Below are 22,975 nucleotides of genomic sequence, written 5' to 3' on the forward strand. Positions count from 1 at the left end.
AGTAGCTAGAAGGGTGAATAAAAAGCACATATAACCCAGCTTGTGCAAGCAAAAATGCTTTCCACTACACTCTCCCATTTTGGATATAACCCTATATATTTTTCCTACAGCTTTGATAAATGCTTTGATAGTTGGATAAACTGCCAGGGGAGAATAGAAGGAACACATTTTGTTTCAATCCCTGGTAATTAATTTGTCTATTCTAACGATCTCTGAGAGAAACAACTACTTCCAACTGGAAAGAAAATAGGTACATGTATCTCTTAATCCAATTAGCATGTCTTCCTGTTATAATTAATTATCATGACTGCAAGCATCTGGTTGAAACTGAGCATGAACTTCACAAAAGGTGAAGGCAACCTAATCCCCATTATTTTTGCTCACTGAAGAGGATAAGTGAATTAATAAGCAGTAATCTTTGGATAATTGCTCTGACTTGGGCTGGAGGTGTGCTTCATTCTTATGAAAGTTCTAAAAGTTTACAGAATTGTCAAAAATTGCCAAGTATTCAGAAAAGTCTAATTATTAGAGTGCTATGTGCCTCCTATGCTTGTTTTGAAAAAATAATAATATGGCTATTGAGCCACTCTGGGTTCCAGAGCACTGCATGCATGCACATGGGAATGGCCAGTGGTGACACTTGCACCACTCAAAGGTTGAACTCCTGTAGACTAGCACTCAGTGATGCATGAAAGGCTGCTGCATGTAGGGAGACTTGGCCGGTTTCTGTGCATGCACAGGTCTTTCTGGATCTTGGATCATATTTTAGAACCTCCATTTTAAAGCTTTCTAGTGGGAGATGTAAGAAAAATATATTGCTATCTGATGTGTAGCTTGAAAATAATAAAATCATTGCTTATAGAAGATAAAATTTACAGCATTGGTACAGCACTATGTTAAATTGCTAGGCAAGACACTAGATGTTCGCATTAAACCAAACATTTTATTACTGGACTTGTGGTGCTCCTGTCATTATGATAGCAGCACATATTGCAGCTGAGCTGTTGTCAGGATATACTGATCCTGCCATAGTACTGATGGAGTGACTATAGACTTTCTGAAACAAGAACAGACGAGATTAGTCTCTTGGTAGAAGATCTAGACCTGCTAGTGGCTTGTCAATATACCTTCCTCATCTAGTGTCGCTCAGAGAACTGGTAGCTTCTACCATTGCAAAGCAAGTGTGGGATGGACTTTTATTAGGACAGCTAAAGTATTCACTTGAGGCTTCTAGTGTGCACATCTCCTTCATTCTGTACTGAAGTCCTGAGTCTTCTTTTTGGAAACAAAATACTGACTGCTCGACCTGAAAGGTCTTTACATTCCTTTGATTTATATTCTCTGCTTTACCTTGCCTTTTCTCTGTAAAGAGAAGAGTATAAAAAACTTGCTACCAGAACATATGGTATAGTTGAATATCTGCAGCTGTTGGGAATCAGTGGGCTTTTGAAGAGCCCATAGGTATTGCATTGTTTCTAGAGTGTGCAAAGTCAATGTATATACAGAGGGGTAACTATTAGTTTGTTTCTGCAAAACAGTAGGCTTATGATATATTTAAAGATATGGAGTTGTAGATCTAGCTAAGGCATACACAGAATTAGACCCACTGAAATTTATTAAGTCTATTAAAGTAGTTTAAAACAATTTTAAACATCACTGATTTTAATTATTTTAAATCTATTTCTCCTACCCTGGGACCTTATGATCAAGAATGAGAAAGAAATCAAAGTAATAATGTCCACTGACTTCGGTAGGTCTCCTTTGAGTATGTCTAAGACTTAGTTGATGTCAACTAAGGAATGGCTGACATTTTTCAGCCTGGAGGTCACATTGACTATGAGCCCCTCTGGAATGTAAAAGGTGGTGTTTTGAGTGGGTAGAGTGATTGTATCACCCACTTCCCTTCCAGTGTGAAGATTAGGAGAGAAAGCTCAGGACTGGCAAACCACATTTCTGGCTTGCAGGGCTAGATCTGGACCACAGATTAGCCTTCCATGTGGTAGAATAAGCTTTTGTGAAATTTATACATCTGATGAAGTTGAATCTAGTCTGCAAAAGCTCCATAATTAGGATTGTGGTTGCATTTCATTTAATCAGGGGATACATTAGTGAAGCTACAACAAATCTCAGACACATTCTGCCCACAAGGTTAAAACTGAGAACTGCATGTTGGCATTGGTTTAATTTATTTAATTTAAATAGTGCTACAATGAAAGAGGCATTAGGATTGGAACTACGATTCTTCAGCAAAAATCTCCCTAAGATGCTATTTTACATTAAAAGGAAGGTGTCACTGCAATCTATAGAGAACATATCCCTTTGTTGCATTTCTTATTCTGACCCCACTCCCATCAGTTTAAAATGTACAAATCCTGGAATTCTCAGGAATTTCTAAGTGCACAACTGGAACTTTCAATTATTTAACCAGGGAAATATGCTACAAAAAATAAAATACTAAAAAAATAATAATTCAGTAGAATGTTCCAGTTAGAATTTAGCCTACAATCCAATAAAACAAAGAAAAACACTTTTGCTGAGAAGCTTCCCTGTTCATATGACAAAAAGATTGTGATCTTTGCACTATGATCAAACCTTAAGTTGTTATTCAAAGGTTACAGATATTACTTATCACAATTTATAGAAATTGCAATATAAGCAAGTCAAAGTCGAAAACTAGTTTACTGGTTCAAACTCAATATGCCTTTCTTAAAGAACCTCACAATCATTTCTAAAATAATTACATAAAATTTCTGTGTATTTGCTCCAAACTCAGCATTTTATTTTTCTAGCAATTTTCTTACAGAGCCATGGACAGGAAACATGAATGCCAATTTAACTACTAATTACTCCCCTGAGCAGTGCATTTTGCTGTTCCTGTAACTAGCCATCAGAGTGTCAAGAGCTTTTATGTCCTCTTCCTCTCAGAGATAAGATTTATTTCTGTTTAAGACCTCAGTGCTATACCTACATACCATGGAGTACCATGGGACTCACTTTTGTGTAGATGCATACAGTGGTACCTCGGTTTAAGAACAGTCTTGTTTAAGAACAATTTGGTTTATGAACTTCGCAAAACTGGAATGGTGGAAGGGCACCAGCGGCGGGAGGCCTCATTAGGGAAAGCGCGCCTCAGTTTAAGAACGATTTCAGTTTAAGAATGGACTTCTGGAACAGATTAAGTTCGTAAATCAAGGTACCACTGTATAGAGTTTGACTCAGTATCACCACTTCACTTTAGACTTTCAAGATGACCTTCCTCCTCTTTCTATTTTAGAGCCAAACTACATATTACATTAGTGAAGTCATTGGGGTGAGATTTGTTTTTTCTATTAAAATCAAGCATTTCCTACCTATTCATGCCTCTGTACTTCACAGCAGTCAATGACACTTTCAAATATATTGCCGTAAGCAAGCCTTTGTTCTACTGCTATTCAGGGTTCTTTTATCCATCTTAGACAATGCTGCACTCAGTTGTTCGCATCACAAAAGCAATGTGAACATTTATACACACCATCTTGGATTGATGCTTAGTGCGAGTATACTAACTTATTGTCAGTGCAATCCTGTATCTATTCAAAAGTACCAGTAAGTGGCATAAAGTACAATAGGACCTATTCCCAGGACTCTGCTACATTAGTAAAAAAACAATGATTTGAATGCGCTATAAACATGCAACACCATATGGTGCCAGAGAGCAGGGAATTTTTATACGCATTTTTCCATAGAAGTTTTTATTGTTGTTGTTAGAATGATCTAATTTTTGAGTTATTTATAGCATTTCCCCTCTGTGTGCAGATCCACCCCCAGATAAGTGTGGCTAGGGCTGAAGCCTGAATAGGCTGCAGGCAAGTTCTGAAACTGAACCAATTAATTTTCTAAGCAAACTTTGAGATAATTACAATTATTGATTTTCTCTGTCCATATTTTTGTCCTCACACTCAGCACTGCAACTTTTTTTTAAAATAAATGAGATGTTAGAGTTGTATGCAGAAGAGGGGGAAGATTCGTTTGCATGTGGGGGGGGCTGTTGGATGTCAAGTTAGCCATATTGATTTGTATGCTGTTGGGGGGTTCTTGTTGTTGTCTTGTTGGGTTGTGTATGTAATAAAAGGGAGCCATACTGGGGTAAAGGCGTCCTCTTCTATTTGTCCCCATGTCAGTTTTAGTCTGTTGGTTAGCTTTTCTAGTAAGACTGTTTCCCATATGATTTGGTACCAGTGGTCCATGCTGACTCCTGGAAGATCTCTCCAGTGTCTGGCTATGATGCTTCTGGCTGTTCATCATTGCAGCTATTGAGATAATAAGGATATGTAGCAAACAGACTTTTTCCAGTTAATTACCCATGCAGAGCTGGTCTTAATGAGTCCAGTATGAAACTTTTTCAGGAAATGCTGTGGTGCAAAGAACAGTTTGGCCTTATTTCTCTTTAGCCAGGAACTTGGATACTGAACCCTTAAATGGAGACACAGTGCCATTTTTAACCATGGGAGAATATTTGACAAACAAAAGGATAGTGGAGAGTTCAGTTAACCTTGATTGAAAGTGTCATTAACTAGTGAGTTAACAGCTATTTAAGATTGGATTTCAACAGTCATACTTGGAGTAGACCAAATAAGTCCATTGACATCAATTGGCCTGTTCTGAGTATGACTAATCTTGAGCCCTGATCCTATGCAGTCCCTTTCATCTCTGTAAAAAGGATGCACAGAAGCACTCACTTTCCAAGTATGTTTAAACTTTTTAAAAAAGCATATGTATGAAATAATCATGGTAATCACAGTAAGTGTTAGATGTTAGCAGTATCCCATCTTGTGTTGAAAGTGAAGGATCCTTGGGATATTTCTGTTTTATGCTTTACCCAGCATGAGTTTTTACATACAAGTGGCTCAAACTATTTTAAAAATTGCATTGTGTAAGTAATGGGTACATTAAATAATGACTAAATGAGGAGCAATTGTGTTATATTTAATTGTCAAGGCCTCTCATTTCATAATTCTGAGTTTCTAAATTTGGTGCCAAGAGACTAAAGCAGTCACTCTCCTTCACCCTCATTGCAGAGCTTCTCCTGCAGTTAAAAAACAAACCACATGTTCTTGTTGTACAAAAAATATTTTTTACTATATTTTAAGCAGAAGTTGAATGTATTGGGGCTTAATAAATTATGCTATAGGGAGGCAATGGCATAACTGTATATAAATTATTTGAAAGGCTTTTGACCTCCCATTCAGGGTTAGGGCCTTTGTTATGCTTATCACCTTGGTTTTCTCCTTAATTCTTCCCTCAATGACAACTAGATCTCAACAGAAATTTATCTGTTTTAAAAGGATACCATAAAATGATTTGTGTTTGTTAAGAATGTGGCATATTCATTTTCCAACCTTGATAGATATTGCAGACCCCATCCCCTCTATTTATTTCAGTTAAATTTCTGTTGTTGTAAAAATCATTGGTAGCCGGATGTCAAAAAACTCCTATTGCATTTGCTATTCATGAACGAAAATTAATTACCGTTGACTGTGACACAGGAAGCCAGAATGATGATTAAGGGTAGAATTCAACGTGGCACTAGGACATTGTTCCATCAGCAAAAGCAGAAATGCTTGCAATGATGGAAGCATCTCCCTTTCATCCTTGCCTCTGTGTGCTGTTCTGGGGATTCTCCCAGCCCTCCAGAGCAGATCTTCAGGAGGCATGATGGGGGGGAGGAAATGGGGGAAAGTCCTGTTGCACTAACCAGAGTCTTTGTGCTGGATTGTGCTAGGTCAGGGGTCTGCAACCTTTAAGACAAAAAGAGCCACTTGGACCCGTTTCCGAAGAAAAACAACAACTGGGAGCCGCAAAAACATTGCAACATTTAAAACAAATATAACACTGTATATATGCCACCTAACCCCCACAAGGAGAATGCTGCGCATGTGACCAAATAGCGAGGACTTACTTTGCTAGAGACAAGCCCTGACGCTACCACAAGCCTCCCTCTCTTCCCGCCGCCCAGCCTCCCAAGAAAAAAACCCCACTTCAAACGGTCACAAAGCACAAATTCCACGCGACCGCGACTTGCTATGCCCAATAATCAATGCCCAAAATGCCATAGAAAATTAATCAGGGCCCCAGTGTACCATAAATCATAATCAGTGCCTGATGTAAATAATAATTAATAATGAGGGTCCAATGTCATCCTCATCATTATAAAAATACCTTTTTTGACACTTTTTATTATTTCTGTGTTTGACCCCTCAGAATTACTCCTCCTCATAGAAATAAACATTACATTAACAAGTTACCTTTTTTTGAGTGTGTGTTCTTCACTCCCCTTCAAAACAGTGACCAGTGTATATGCCTCCTTTCAATGCAGCCTGCTTGCAAAGGCGGGACGACAAAGTTTTTTTTATTTTTTATTATTTATTTATTTTATCTTATTTTGAATATTATTATTATTATATATATATATATATAATGCGTTCAACTGTTTTTTAAACAGAAGGGGTGGGCACTGTAGGCAGGGGGCAGTAACTGCCCTTGCTCCTGATCAAGCAAATAAATTTAAAGTAACCACTAAATAAAATGAGTTGGCCTAATGAACCAACTTCCAATTAATTTAAACGGAATTAAGTAATTAAATTGGCCTGCAATAATAAATACTGTTTCTTAATTAACTAACCAAAGGACTTAAATCAACCAAATGAATCTAATCAATTAAATTAAATTGATATACAATCAGAATCCAGCAGCAATTGATCTGCCCTTTCTCTTAGTCAACCAAAATGAATTTAAAGTTCCAACCAAATGAATTAAATTACCAAAATGAATCCACACTCGATAAGTTTAAATACAATTGGAATCAAGCAATAAGTTGACTACTGCAAGCACTTATTAAAGCAATCAAATTAATTATATTTCAGGGTTGCATATATATCCTTGGAGCGCTAAAGCCCTAATTAAAGCGCTTTAATATAATAACACTCAGAGTCAAACCTCTATGAGCTCTTAAAATGCTTAACTTAAATAACTTGTTCTCTTCCAATCCACCAATTGAGCTATATTGTCACTTATAAAGCCTGAGTATCCAATTCCCACAACAGAGTGCCTCACCTAAAATGGCCGCCGGGCCAAACCACGTGGTTAGCTCAAAATGGCGACCGCAACTTCCTGGTTACCAAGCAACACAGCTATCAACTTCCTGTCCCTGGCTGCCAGCGGCGCTCTGCTGTAGGGGCCCCCGAGATTATTGGAGGGCGCCCTGCTGGGCGCTCTGCTGGAGGGGCGCCCGAGGGACTGATCCAAACATAAGCGGCTTTTTGCGTGTTTCCGCCCAGAAAATGCGCCTCCTCCCCTTGCCTCCGCCCCGGAGCCGCAGCAAAGGAGTTAAAGAGCCGCATGCGGCTCTGGAGCCGCAGGTTGCCGACCCCCGTGCTAGGTACATGAATCTGACTCTAAGAGTGTTCATGTAGGACTAGGGAGGCCCAGGATGGAAAGCAGGGAGACCAACCATTGGTGGAGCCAGAACCTATGACAGGAGTGCCAAATAATTCTCATTTTGTTCTCATTTCCTCCCTGCTGAATTCTACAAGGGCAACACAGACTAAGGAGGAGAAAGCTGACAGGCTCTGTCACCCCTTGCGCTGGTTGTAAGTAAGAAAGCAGGCAGGTGGGGCTACCTGAGGGCAGACCTGAGGGTGTTGGGCAGTGCCTAATTCATTGTAATAAACCAGCCTTCAATGAGCCCTGGCCTACCTCACAAGGTTGTTGTGAGGGTAAAATGGGGGCATGGAGAACCATGTATGCTTCTTTGAGTTCCTTGGAGGGTGATGCAATATAATGTAGTTATTTGCAATATCTTGCAAAAACATGAATGAATGTGTAAGACATCAAAGATCAACTGTAAAAGTGCTAATGGGTTAGAGTTAAACCTAGCTCAACTCTGTGGTGAAGGTGCTTCTCCAGACTTCCCCTAGAGGTAATGATAAAGCTTGTCAGTTTCACTACTATTTTCAGGTGCTTTGCATGGGAGCTAGATAATGCTTGATTATTGCATTTATTTATTTATTTATTAAATTTTATCCTGCCCTTCTTCCAAGAGGAGCCAAAGTGGGATATAAATTTAATAAATAAATAAATTGGCATTAAACTTTCTAGGACTAATGGCTGCAGGCACATTCTTGTTCACACAAGCCTACTCAGATGCTTAGAAAGTTGAAGTAATTTTAATTTGTTTTAGTATTTTAACTTTTGTATGCTTTAAAGTACTATTGTATTTTTAAATTGATTTTAGTGTTTTATCTATTTGTAAATTGCTTTGATTTTTGTTTTGTTTTTTACAATCAAGCAGTGTATACATTTCTGAAATAATAAAAGAAAAATAAAAGCAAGTTAAAAGGACATAGACTTGAAATTTGCCTCTGGGCATCCCTGTTCTTCTGAAACAAAATGTACTGTTCTGTTCTAGCTGAATTCACCTGTTTTGAAAAGCAGTAGTCAGCTTTCTGAATGTGTATTCTTATAAACCTAGAGCCTATTAGGCATAATTGTTAACCTTTTCATTGAAAATTACAAGGTAGAAAATTGCAAGGTTGCTAATTATGTGTAATGAAGAAATAAAAGAATTCCAACAGCTATTCTGGCAAGCTACAAAACAACTTATAAATCATATCACTGTAATTCTCATTATAAAATTAATTTATCAAAATAATTCCTGCTAAAGGGTTAGACAAGGCTAAGTACAATGTAATAGAAACTGTAAACATCCATACTTGTTCCAACCTAGTAAATATAAAATGGTTTATATTGAACTGTATGAGTTTCTAATGTAATACAAATGTGATACTGTACACTTGTAGAAGAAGAGAAGAGTTTGGATTTTATATCCCGCCTTTCACTCCCCTTCAGGAGTCTCAAAGCGGCTAACAATCTCCTTTCCCTTCCTCCTTATGTATTGTAGCTACATAAATGGCCAATCTGCTTCTTCTAACAGCAATTGTTTGCATGCATTCCATATACGAAGTTTGAAACATTGTGTTAAAAAACTTTTAATGGCACTGACTAAAGAGGGATAGTTATAAAGCAACAAGTATATAACTTGTCATCTGTTACTTCCAAGTGGTGAGAAATAGAAATCAAAGGACTGTGTTGACCCTGAAGTTGTTTGTCTTTCCTCTGTGACTTGCTTTATTCACTCAGATTACAAGCACATTTCTGTGATGGTCTTTTGTATGTAACATGCAGTACAGGAGAGCTGCAGCAGAGCTGTAGTCTGGATTGTGCTGTTAGAGCAGATGAGTGTATTATTCTCAGTCAGAAGGAGTGGAGCATACATCAAAGAATTCACTTCTCTTGAAAAAGAAGACAGGGTGAATAGGAAAACACTTTTTTCTTTAAAGGAGAGTAGAAATCTTGTTTTGGGCTCTGCCTTCCAGAGAATGTCAGGATGACTCTGTTGCTCCTGAGCTACCGCTTTGAAGTAGCTTACAAAAAAAGAGAAAGAAGTAGTAGCGGGGGTAAATGTTTTGAAGAGCACTAGGCATTACAGTGGTACCTCGGGTTACAAACGTTTCGGGTTACGTGTTTTCAGGTTGCGGACCGCGGGAAACCCGGAAGTACCGGAAAGGGTTACTTCCGGGTTTCGCCGCTCGTGCATGCACAGAAGCACTAAATCATGCTTCACGCATGCGCAGAGGTGCCAAATCACGTCATGTACATGCACAGACGTGGTGCTGCAGGTTACGAACACTGTAGGTTGCAGACATGCCTCCATGACGGATTACGTCCACAACCCGAGGTTCCACTGTAGTGGTAATGCCCAATGCTCTGTGGATCATAGATCCATACAGCCTTCTTTTGGTGGTGGTGGGGCGGGATAACCACATGGGGTAGTGAGAATACCCCCTCATAGCTCCCCACATGTAGCACCCAGCTTCCTCCCTGTTAAGCAGGGGCCAGCTGCCCAGAGTTTCAAGGAGTTATTTCAGCCCCTCAGGTTTAGTGCTCTGTTCCCTCTTTCAGTGGTCATCAAGGTGCTTCAGAGAAGTAAGAGATGGCATTCAGCACCACCTTTCTGTCTCCACACCTGCTTGGGCAACAGCCTGGGAAAGGACAACCTCTTGTTCTTGGCAGCCTAGCTCCTTGCCTAGCAAAGCGACTAGCAGGACATAATCTACAGTAATGTCCCTTAGCACATGCAAGTTGAGAGTTTGCAAGTGTTGGAGTCCTGGCAATTTCATCAGACTCCATCATCTTCAGTTGGAGGGAGCCTAATCTATCTCTGGTCAGCCAGCAACCATGGGGAAATGTTACATGGATAATCTGGTCAGATGCCAACTTTTACCCATTGTTAAGTTTGGAGAATCTCTCTAGACCCCTTCACTGAATCAACAGTCTGTTGTGGCAAATAGATACACTCATCATTCACGCTAAAGGAGAAGAAATAGAAGCCCATTATTGTCAGCAAGTAGTTTCTGTCCCCTGTTGAAGGAAGTTTCTGCCACATATCTGCTGCATTCCCCATGAAGGAGAACAGTGGAACTGGTTGCAAAGTGGAGTGTACCTCCCACATTGGCTTCTGGCAAGCAGAAACACACACACCTGCACTCAGCTTTTCCTCCCTCCACTTGAAGCAAGAAAGCAGCTGGAGCTTGCCTCAGGCATTTCATTGTGTCTTGGCTAATGTGAGGGAGATGATGTTTAGCAGACCTCAATAAAATGACATAAATGACTTCCAATAAATGTCTGCAACAAGAATATGATTTAATTTGCTGTTAAGTGGCTGCTTTTACTTTAAATAATTTGCATATTCTTAGGTCTTTATTGATAATTTGTAACTATTCTTTACAATTAAACCACGACTAGGGCTTGAATGTACTATTAAAAATAATGTGGAAAGTACAGATTGAGCAACTATTGTTATTGTCAGCCATTTTGCAGGCAAACATCTGTTTAGTATTTCACCCCATTATGCTTTACCACAGTGGAGTAAATTGAGGTAATGGAAGTGAAATCCAGGACAGACTCTAGATCAGGGGTCAGCAAACTTTTTCAGCAGGGGGCCGGTGCACTGTCCCTCAGACCTTGTGGGCGCCAGACTATTATTTTTTTGGGGGAAATGAACAAATTCCTATGCCCCACAAATAAGCCAGAGATGCATTTTAAATAAAAGCACACATTCTACTCATGTAAAAACACACTGATTCCTGAACCATCCATGGGCCGGATTTAGAAGGCAATTGGGCCAGATCTGGCCCCTGGGCCTTAGTTTGCCTACCATGCTCTAGATTATCCTTTCTCTTTCTTGTAATCTTTATTTAACAGGCCATAATGCAATAGCTGCATATCAGATTTTGATATCTACGTAACATATCTCAACCTCTGCTTAATAAATTCCACCATCTTTCTCCACAACACTATAATCTCTAGATTCAACTTTGTCTATTTTGCTATTCTAGAAATCTAGATTTTGTTATGCATCCTGTCTTTCGAAGAAATTACGGTTCTGGCCACAAGTTGTAGCTGGGTGCTAAATTGTATGCTGTTGTGACTACACAATAGAAAAGCAGGCAAATAGTAATCCATGTGATATAATAATAAGGTGGAGAGCCTCCACAATGCTGCTGCTGCCCCTACAAGTGCCCCTATTTTCCAGGGACCATCCTGGATTTACAGAAGCCGTCCTGGTTTCTGATTTGATCCAGGAATGTCCTGCTTTTCCTTAGGACGTCCCTATTTTTATAGGAGAAATGTTGGAGGGTATGCTGCTGGCTGCTTACCTAGATATCTATATTTGTATTTGACTTTATTTACTTGGGAGTTGGGAATTTCAAAAAGGTAGTCAGCCCTGGCCTCCTTGCTCTGCTGCCAAATTTGCTTGTTATCTTGAAGCTTTGCCAGTGGAGCTGAGATATAATAGATATGTGAACTCACATTTTAATGCTAAATATTTATTTAAACATTTAAGTATAGTGCTGTACTCAGGATATAGTGGCAAACAAAATTTTGCCATATCAGACAAGTTATATTGGTGTTCTAAACTGTCTTTTAACTACTTCTTCCTGATGCAGTACATTGAACTGCATCAAGTTTTGGTCTAAAACACAAAGGCAAAAATTAGTGGGCACTTTTTTGTAGTAAGATGTAAACCACTTTTTTGTCAAAGTAATGAATAAAACAAACCTATCTTAAATCAGTAGTAACAAAGTAGTCATAGCAACAAGGCAAAATCAACCAAAATCTTGCAGGAAAATGTATTAGTTTCTCTAAAATCCCAGAAAGGATGTTATTTTTCATATTTGCTTAGACAGAAGTTTCCAAAGCTTTGGAAACACTTTTGCAAAGATTCTATTTCTAGTTGCGTCATCCTTTTTTGAAAACAGAGTGGCAAACAATGCTGATTAGTCAGATCTTATGGGGAATAGGAGATTTGGTTTTTCAGATTTGTGAGTTCCAGCTGTGAAAGGCTTTAAAGAATCATTGAACTTGGAAGCAAATTGGTAACCAATGTAACTAGAGCAGAACAGGTTAAATATGGACATGACCTTTGATGGAAGACTTGCTACATTTGCATTGCTTGAAGCTTTCAAGGACATTTCCTCTACTGGAAGTCGCAGAAATATGGATTAGTGTAGCAAGTTCTGAGCTACTTGGAGTGGGGGAGAGTATCTGTCTTAAGCAGGCCTGAATACAACAGTAACCCATTCACCCGCTCAGGCAACAGCACCCTATCATGGATAAAACTGCTCCTCTCCAGGGCAGAAATGCTCCCACTAATATAATCTTTATCTTGTATGGATTCAATTTCAGGGCAGAGATTGCTTCTCTGAAGAAATATAGACCTGGGTGTCATCTTCTGATGACAGTCAACCCCAAAGCTTCTGAACTTGGTAACTTCACATTCTGTAGATGTACCCATTGGAGCTTAAGGCACCTTAGTTAGTCCCAGGTTGCTAACACTGTCCTCAGTAATAAAACTCTTACTGGGATGCAGCCCTTCAAGCACCAGCCAAATTTTGTAATGGAGCTAAAAGAAATATTTTGGCCTACCATATCAAATGTTGTTGAGAAGTCGAACAAAATGTATCCTCCCTCGTAGATCATGGTCCTCCCTAGTAGATCATGTATCAAGCAGTTTCTGGCACATTGAAAAAGCTGAAGCCAAAACACATAACTCAGGAATGTCTGGAGTTGCTATGTTATCTTGTGCTCAAATCATTTTGAGAAAGGGAGGTTGAAAACAGGCTCTAGATTGATTTGACTGCCCTTATCTTTAAAAAAATGTTTATTTAAGAGTAGACAAATCATTGCCTTCTTCAACCCCTGAGAAGTCAACCCTTTCTAAAGAAAGCATTTTCAATTCTGGCAAAAAAATAAATAAATCATGAAATTCTTGGGTAAGGATCCAACTTGTACATGCTGGCCTTCACAACCCCAGTTATCAAATCCACATCTTGGAGGAGAAGTCAAACTGACCTAAGCAATTGTTCTTCATGCTTCTGGTATATAGCTCACATCAACAGTGGAATCAAGTTATATCAAACACAAGAGTAAAATTATGTATTGAAAACTTTCCTGGCAGTTAGAGGATGCATCTAGGCCTCTAGGGATTCCTGCCTGTTTAAGAAATCCCATAGCATCTGCTAGATAAGATTAGAGGAGAAAGCTTTGTTTGACACAATCATTGCCACCTCATATACCTGCTGCTGGACACTCTAGTCTGTTGGATTCAACATGTGTAAAACAGGTCTTTCCTTTTGGGTTGCCATTTTAAGTATATTAAATTATGATGTTCAAATACTCTGGTAAATTTAATTTTGTGCTACATATTTTATTTCCTTTTATATCATTATTTTTATTCTATGTCTCATGCCCTTCAATACGATTCCCCTCTGTTTTATAGCTGCTATCCCTCAATTCTTCATCCACTAATCATAAAATAAGTCCTCTAATTTTAAATTGTATGAGGCATTAATTGGAAAAATATGCTAATATAGTTATAGGCTTCTGAGTTTACACACTCTAATATTTTCCCTCTGTTCCCAACAACTGCTGTTAGCTGCCAGCTGAAATTCAGGCCCCAAAGGACCCAAATCTATTTTTCTCTACACCCTCTGGTGGTCATGATTTGGAAGTATGTGGAGCAACATTTGCAGTAGATATTTAAGATGTTTCCACCATAAAGCAAAAACTGCGTCTTTTTCTGATGAACATTGAGCATTTTCATGATTGTAAGCATTAATTCAGACAGTTTCCTGTACTACTTGTTGAAGGCACTAGAATGATCCCAGGGAAAGGCTGGACCATATCTTCTGCCTCACCCCATCTGCTGCATATCAGTTCTGCAAGTGAGGATGTAAGTGCCCCAGGGAGCTGGACTGCGGGAATTGCACTTCCAAACCTTGCACTCGAAACTATCATTTAGAATGCCCTATTAACACAAGCATACTCACTGTCCAGCATCTAGATTAGTGGAGTTTTATACAGCTGCTTTATAATGCAAACACACAGCTTTAATACTGCATCATTCTTACTGGTCAGGATCCAAATGTAGCCTTCTGCTAACAGAAGGGATCTTTCCATCTACAGAAGAAAGAACCAGGAAAGAGACTACATTTGCCAGTTTCCCCAAGCCATTTGGAGCCCGTTTGTCAGTGTAGGGGGTGCATGGGGAACTGACAAATGTTGCCTCCAGTGGTGTGCGATCCATAGACTAGGGGGACTGGACTAGTCCCCTAAATGTTCCTAGTATATTAGAATATTAAAGCCTAGAGCCTCCTTCCCAAAGTCCATGAAGCTTCTGCCTGACTTAGGGAGGGAGGCGTGGTGCTAACATGCATGACATCGTGCCCCCCCCCATTGCTCTCACAAGCTGACATCTCTGGCCCTAACTGTTCCCCTATTAAAAATTTCACAGCACGCCACTGGTTGTCTCCCCACTGGTTGGAGCAAGGTTAGGACCCAAGCCTCTGAGTTTACTACCTTAATTTAATTAGAGACAAAACAGAATGATTAAACAGTGGGAGTGAAAGGGAATATTGGAAGAATATATCTCTGGCCTCAGAGTACATACATCAGATCTATAAAATAGTGTGCTTTTTTTCGCTGATGTGGTTGTTGAAATTATGTCAGTAAGTGGGAAGGAAATTCCTATTGTTAGGGAAGTGATGAAGATGTGCTGGATTGCAACTCCTTTCAGCCCTAATCAGTGTGGCTAGTGGTCAGGGATGATGGGAATTAGCATAGGAAGCTGCTTTATATTGGGTCAGGCCATCTAGCTCAGTATTGTCTACATTGACTAGCAACTTCTATCATACAGTCTTGTGTTTTTGTATAATACAAATTTTAATATAATTTAACATAATTGATCAAGACTGCTCATCTAATATGCCTATAATTCCAGTTGCTGGGGAATCACAAGTGGGGAGAGTGCTCTGGTCCTGCTTGAGGGTTTCCCACAGGCATCTGGTTGTTCACTGTGAGAACAAGATGCTGGAGTAGATGGGCCATTGGCCTAATCCAGCAGGTTCTTCTTAGGCTGTTAGTTTGCACAACAGTACCCAGAGTTCAACTTGAAGTTTTCCTGAGGTTTTTCAAACTGGTGGTTAAACAAAATGCTGGTTAGTAGTTTGTTTTACTTATAAGATTTCTTTCTGTGTTCCTTTAAAACTAGTTATAATTGCACTATATGCTATTTTGTCATGTAATGAAACCTGCCATATTAAGTTAACTGTTCTATTCTTAATCTTTCCTACAGCTTGGGTTGGTTCCCTGTCCATGGGAATGATCTTCTTCTGTTCTCCCATAGTCAGTGTATTTACCAACCTATTTGGCTGCCGGAAAGTAGCTGTTGTTGGAGCAGCAGTGGCACTTGTTGGGCTTTTGTCAAGCTCATTTGTAAGGTAAGAATACACATTCCACTGACTTTTCTGAATGCACATGGCCTTTGGCAGTGTATCTTAATTTAGACCATTTTGGCTGACCGAAGATATATGATACCTCCTGGGATCCTGATCATATATCCTGAAGATACCACCACTACGTAGCTTTTATTTGCAGAACTTACCATACATTCTTTATAGATAGTGAGCACATGGCATGGTTATGCTGCACCTCTCTTCTGACATAGACAACGCAGTATTATGTGCTACAAAATATTTGAAAGGCAGCCTTTTGAGTATTAAACTGTCATCTATGATAATCAAGTATTAAGCTCAATATGTCCAGGAGGAAAGCAAGAAAGTAAAGTTCAAGTGTCTACTCAAGGTTCTATCAAACAAAATTTAAATGTAAGAAATATTCTGTGGCCTTATGATTTTCTAATCTGACTAAGTGGACCAGAAATAATTAACATAAAAGAATGATATTTGGCATTTATATAGTACTTTGGAGGGTTAAAATCATTTCACATAGATTACTTCAATAATCTTTTATAAGAATGTCTAGGTTTCTTGCCTGTGGTCCTGTAGTATGTTCAAAGCAGTAATGAGATTTTTAACTGGGTATGGAGCTGTGAACCAGCCCCTTTCTTTGCTGCTCATTCTTGCAAGACAAGATAATTCATACACTGAGCTGCACAGATAGTGCACCAAGGAAAGAGCCAGCATAATGGCTACCAATGACTACTAGTTACGATGGCTAAATGTTATCTCCGGTATTGGAGCTAGTATGTCCCTGGATACCAGCTGTTGGGGAAGCTGAAAGGAAGAATGCTGTTGCACTCATGTCTGTCATATGGCATTCCCATAGGCATTGGGTTGGTCACTGTGGGAAACAGAATGCTGGACTAAATAGCTTTGGACTGATCCACAGGGTTGTTCTTAAGCTCTTAATAAAATAAGAGGCATTCATGTTTTCCAATGATGGAACCCTGTAGCACCTCTTTATTGCCAGATAGTGTGTCTTTCCATTGATAAGCAACTTGTATATGGGAGAGATTTCTGATGGAGAAGACAAAATGGAGAAGAGGTTAGTGGTGGTGTTATGGTATCCCTGAAAGGAACATTTATTGCTTATTTGAGCAGATTTTTAGAAGGGAGAACAGAGTTGCCTTCTATTACCTTATGCCACATGCTAGGCATAAGCAGTTTGGTTATATTGGTGTCTTGCTTCCCCCACATTTTCCCCTCCCCACTAGATTTGTGAAGAAACATCTTAGATGTGGCTTTCTGCTTTTCTTCTACCAAACACAACTATGTGCTTTTTTTTTATCTCTGTTTTAATGAGTCATAAGGTCTAGATAAATATTAACCAGTATTTAATGCTACTTCCTCACTTATTAATGATGATGGCCTTGAATGAGTCTGTTGTACTGGAACATGCTCTAAAAGCTTTCAGTAAAATTAATATGCAGAAATATACTTTTCCAACCAAATTTAATTATATTTGAATATTTAGTAGAGATAATTTTAAATAACATTGATTTATCCTGCACAGAGAGTTCTTGTTTCTTAAAACCTTACTAATTACTGATATACCTATTTTTGTTAACTAAACATAAATATTGGTTTCTTATTTTTACTGATGCCTCTCCTATGTTTTGTAGCTATTATAGAACAATGGAAAAAAGCAGGTTTATGATGTTTATAATAGTACAGTGGTACCTCAGGTTAAGTACTTAATTCGTTCCGGAGGTCTGTACTTAACCTGAAACTGTTCTTAACCTGAAGCACCACTTTAGCTAATGGGGCCTCCTGCTGCTGCCGCGCCACCGGAGCCCGATTTCCGTTCTCATCCTGAAGCAAAGTTCTTAACCTGAAGCATTAGTTCTGGGTTAGTGGAGTGTGTAACCTGAAGCGTATGTAACCCGAGGTACCACTGTACATTAATCTTGATAGAACACACACATTGGATCCAGAGAAGTGTGCAACTACCATGTACACAAGGGAGCTTGAATTAGTTTTTGTTTTTAAAATAGCAATTCCCCTATGCTTGCCACATGACAAATTTCATTTGAAACTGAGGTTATGTTATTTTTAAAATGTTAATTTCCAACAGTGGAGGGACTATTCAAAGCAATCTGTGAAAGAACTTGAGAATCGAACAAGGGGGGTGTCATTGGAAGGAAAAAAAATGTTTTTAAACAATCCAGTCTTCATGCCCAAGTTCTTGTGTGCACCTAAAGTCGTGCATCAGTCACATCTGTATTTTTTGGCATAAGTATTTTTTCCACCTCCAGGAACTTAGTAAAGCAAATAAGAGTTCAACAGCTGCAGATGAAGTTTTTAATAAATTTCTCTGATAATCTATTTGCTCTTCAAGGAGAAGATAAGATGTGGGTAGCTTGCTTTTCAGAAACAAAGCATACAGAATTGTGGTTTCAATACATATTGTTCAGAGAGAACTCTTCCAGTTTTCCATTACGTGTATTAAACTAGGGAGATAAGTCCATTAACACAGCTTCTGTTTTAGATCAACCATAGCTTGTCTTGTTGTTCAAGCCTGTACAAACTTGTGCTTATTCTTAACTATGGCTTGCTAGTTTGCTGGATCACAACCTACCCCACAATCCTGCAAATCAAATGAAGTTTGCTCATGCTCTTATGTACAAGCAATCATTTTCCCACAATGAAGTCACATTTGAAGACCTCCCTCCTCATTCTGCCACCGTGAGATGACGTGGGCCTTAGTAGTGTCCCAGTTGCAGAACTCCAATCAAAGGAGGTTAAACTGATACCTGTTGCCTTTTAGACAGATATTAAAATGCTATTATACTGCCAGATTCTTAGTATATATTAACCTTTCTAACTATCATTTTACTTCAACTCTTAATGCCATCTTGTTTTTATATGCATTTAGTTTTTACTGTTTTAAACAAGCTTGGGATCCCTTCTTAGGGACAGAAGGTAGCATAAAGTGTTTTTATAAGGAAAAATAAAAGAAATGTGCAGAACATAACTGTTAACTTTTTCTGTTTTATTGTAGCTCACTTGGACCTCTATACTTCACTTATGGAATCTTATTTGGCTGTGGTTGCTCATTTACCTATCAGCCATCCCTGGTCATTTTGGGGCATTATTTCAAGAAGCGCCTGGGACTGGTGAATGGCATTGTCACTGCTGGCAGCAGCTTGTTTACTGTAACACTGCCCTTTCTTTTAACTGTACTGATTGACTCAGTTGGCTTATACAACACTTTCCGGATCCTGTGCATTTTTGTGTTCGTTCTCTTCCTGGCTGGTTTTACTTACAAACCTCTCATTCCCAGTGCCAAAGAAAATGGGGAAAAGAGCAAGTCCACATTTCCTCCTGCAAAAAATATTTTTAATTTTTCCATTTTTAAAATTAAGAGTTATCTAATCTGGGCTATTGGGATCCCAGCTGCCTTATTTGGATACTTCATACCTTATGTGCACCTAGTAAGTAAACTTATTTCTCTCTCTCATATGGATAGATAGATATATTATTCTAAAGGAATATAAGAAATAGATACATTTTAAGTCCAAATGAAGAAGATCCCAGGAACAAATATTTAAATCCTATATAACCTTGAACAGGAATATGTAAATATAAACTGCATTTAAACTATGTATGGTTAAAACAGAATTCTTCTGGTATAGAAGACCTGGTTATTTTAACTTAGCAGTTCTTTGTCTGGCTCTTAGCAGAATCTATTATAATTGAGTACATTCTGTCATGCCTCCTGTTGTTTTCAACCAAACAATTGTTTTATTCAAGGCTTTGTGAAACTTTTAGATAAATCATACAGCAATTTCCAGAGGGGTAGCTGTGTTAGTCTTTTGCAGTTTATATATTAGCTCTAGGCTCTACAACTTGCAGAAGTTATGAGCCTTCTCTTTAGCAATTTTTTATTTATTTAAAAGGCTAGGCATCCTCTTCATTTTATACACGTCTTATTAAATTTGGACATTTTTATATTGATTTAATAAGCCAAGTGATACACAGTTGCTTTGCATCTGTATGCAACCCCTTTGTACAAGTCATGATTAAGTAAAGAAGTCTCTTATTAATCATAGTTTCCTGTTTCATCGGAATTGGGGAACAATTGTTATCAGCTTTGGAACAAGGTGCCTGTGAGAAAGTCCTATTAAATTCAGTGAAGTGTGCTCAGTTAGGTGGGTTTAGAATTGCAGACTAAATCTGGAGGATAGCTCCCAATATTTGGGCAGGAAGGATGGATCTGCTTTTGTGTCTCCAGTCCTTAGCACAAAGGCTATGAGACAAATAAGTCATTCATACACACACACACACACACACAATATTCCTGGGTCATTACTTAAAATATTAACTCTGATTTCGTTTGAAAATCACTTTTTGTAAAACCCTAGCAAGAAATATAAATTGTTTTTATGGAATCGGTTATATTTGAAGAGTTTACAATCCCCCAAAAGCACATTTAAAGTATTTTCTGTCCCTTCCTTTGCTTCTGGTAAGTGCTGGGAGAATGCATCCCTTTGTTGTTCGGTATTATGATTGCCAATATTGTGGTACTTAATCTATTGAAGAAGCATGTGAAGCCTATGGGGTAAGGTTTTTGTATGTAAAACTTGGGACAGATAGTGAGAGAATTTACGTTGTTCTTGCTTTTCTGCATCACAACAGAACTGGCAGCATGTAGATGCATCTACAACTCAATGTGTTACCTCAGTTCTACTGCATTCCCCCTTCTCTCTCTTACCCCATTTTCCTCCCCTCCTCCCATTTTTTCATCTCTTCTGTCTGGTTTATTTCTTACTAATAACTGGCTGCTTGTTCTAGTAGCCTTCTCCCTTTCTCTGTTCCACCCCTTGGGTGTTCTAACATGGAGAAATGAAGGTGTGTTGGGCCAAGTTGTTTGCTACAAATTGGAAAAAAAATAAAAATCTTAGGAAGCAGTGACAAAACCAACATGGGGAGCATGAGACCCAAACTCTATTCTCAATAGACAGAGCACATTGAAGTGTGTTTTTCAGACTCCATCCCATTGGCAGAAGGAAGCATTCATGTACAGGTGTTCAGTACACTTAGAAAAACCCCCAAGCAGAAGTCTACTTCAGATTTTACTGCAGTGTGATGTGATATTTTGAACGTTTGCTTACATTGATGCTTAAATAATTTACAATGTCTTTGTTTCCTCCTCCATGTCTTTGGTGTTGACTTGATATATAATACAATGCAATGTCTTGTAAACTGGATAAATCATTTGAGCTGGCAGCTGTGGCTTCTTTAGAGAATATCCTTGCTCATTTTTGAAGTATTGAAATTGTTTGTGGTAGGGATCTCTGTTTCTGAATAAGTGCAACTTCAATTTTGTGAATTTCATAGGTTTGCATCTAGCGTTTGATAAAAAAGGGTGCTAGATAAACCTAAGGGGACCTCTTGGTTTCAGTGTTTGTCCTACCTTCTGTATATCTCATATTTCCTGCATGGTCTTTTTTTTTTTTGTAAATGGGTATGCTTTGGGTATTGATCAAGACTTTTTATATATCCACGTATCTTTTCTAAAATTGAATTTGTACTAGGAAATAGAAATGAGGTCAGCCTGCTCATGAGGTGCATTGAAGGCCTAACTCAGGCAAGAAATAGTAGTTCCGAATAGATTGCCTTGTGCCCTAACTACTGATGATTGGTGGCATCAGGGGAAACAGCTCCAGGATACTGCAAGGCAAGTGCAATGTGTGCAGACACCCTGTGACTGTGCCGTGACATCTCCATATTGGTGATGCTCTTGAGCAGGCATAGGCAAACTCTGACCCTCCAGATGTTTGGGACTACAATTCCCATCATCCCTGACCACTGGGCCTGTTAGCTAGGGATGATGGGAATTGTAGTCCCAAACATCTGGAGGGCCAGAGTTTGCCTAGGCCTGCTCAAGAGCAGTGACTAGGAAGCCTGCTCACAGTGGACATCTGCTATCAATTTGGAGCTGAAAGACAACCTGATAATAGACAGAGGTAGCTAGCTTGTTCAGCTAGGGCTGTGAATAAGGCTATGCCATTGAAAAACACCAGTAGCATTATGTATAATGATGAAAACTCATACCTGAAACATTGCTAACGTTGCTTGTCTAACCCCATCTTAACCTTCAGTGTCTGGATTCTCAACAAGTTGTCATTAATGAACTATTGACCCCCCCCCCAAAAAAACCTCTTCAGACTAAATTCCTGAAGCTGAACTTTAGATTGCTTGGAAAAGATTATAAAACAATTTACTTGCCTTTGGATTTACCTCTGCTGTGTCTGCCCCTGCCCAGTGCCTAAGTTTAAAATTGGAGGACTGTAGCAACTTTGGTATGTGCTTTAGAGGGCTGCTGGAGAACAGAACCAGAGAAAAGTAGAGAACCCCTGCCCCTGTAAACACACATACCTTCCAATTGCCAGAGAGGCCCTTTGGATCCAGCCTTAAATAATACTTGGCAATATCTTTTTTTAAAAAGGAAGAATGACTTTGTGGATATTTTACCCAAAATGCAGAGCACTGTGTGTCAAACTTACTGTGATCTTCAAAACAAGTGTCTAGAGCAGTGTTTCCCAACCTTGTGCCTCCAGATGTTTTTGGCCTACAACTCCCATCATCCCTGACCACTGGTCTTGCTAGCTAGGGATGATGGGAGTTGTAGGCCAAAAACATCTGGAGGCACAAGGTTGGGAAACACTGGTCTAGAGCACAACCCAGTCTTGGCAAGCATAGGTTCCAAATTCTGTATGAATTTATGAATTAACTCCTAATTTACTTTTACTGAGTTAAGCATTTACTGAGCATTTTGCACAATTGTCTCGATAGCAACTAGCTGCTTTAAAACAGTATTTTCTATGTCTGTATAAAAATAAGTTTGATTATCTTTTTAGATATTCTCAAGTATGACTGTTAAATATAATATTTATTCCCACTATCCTCCTCTTGTGTACTTTCCCCTCTTTCTCTCTTTCTGTTTCTTCTTCATCCATGCCACCTTCTACACATTTTTTCCTATCCAAATTTAATATGGTACCTGTGTATTACAGTGCCATCTTGATTTTTAGCAGGACATTTTCCAAGGCACCAGATCTTCAGTGGCTCCT

General features: G+C 38.9%; 1 protein-coding gene and 1 long non-coding RNA gene across 3 annotated transcripts in view; one reads left to right on the top strand and one right to left on the bottom strand.

Annotated features, from left to right (window-relative positions):
* SLC16A10 (solute carrier family 16 member 10) overlaps positions 1–22,975 on the top strand; it is a 41,251-nt gene that overhangs the window by 3,851 nt on the left and 14,425 nt on the right. Inside the window, exons 2-4 of one of the 2 annotated variants that reach the window (XM_083731319.1) lie at positions 7,572–7,628; positions 15,734–15,878; positions 18,901–19,333. In XM_083731319.1, coding sequence (XP_083587445.1) covers positions 7,572–7,628; positions 15,734–15,878; positions 18,901–19,333 — 635 coding nt within the window. The remainder of the gene's footprint in view (positions 1–7,571; positions 7,629–15,733; positions 15,879–18,900; positions 19,334–22,975) is intronic. The other variant, XM_083731320.1, reaches the window with a different exon arrangement.
* LOC310841075 lies at positions 17,103–18,893 on the bottom strand. Its single transcript, XR_014562326.1, has 2 exons — positions 18,554–18,893; positions 17,103–18,507 (listed from the first exon to the last, which is right to left on the bottom strand). It is a non-coding gene; the product is annotated as an uncharacterized lncRNA (long non-coding RNA).

This window comes from Podarcis gaigeae, assembly GCF_964106915.1.
Source record: "Podarcis gaigeae genome assembly, chromosome: 3".
Lineage (NCBI taxonomy): Eukaryota > Metazoa > Chordata > Lepidosauria > Squamata > Lacertidae > Podarcis > Podarcis gaigeae.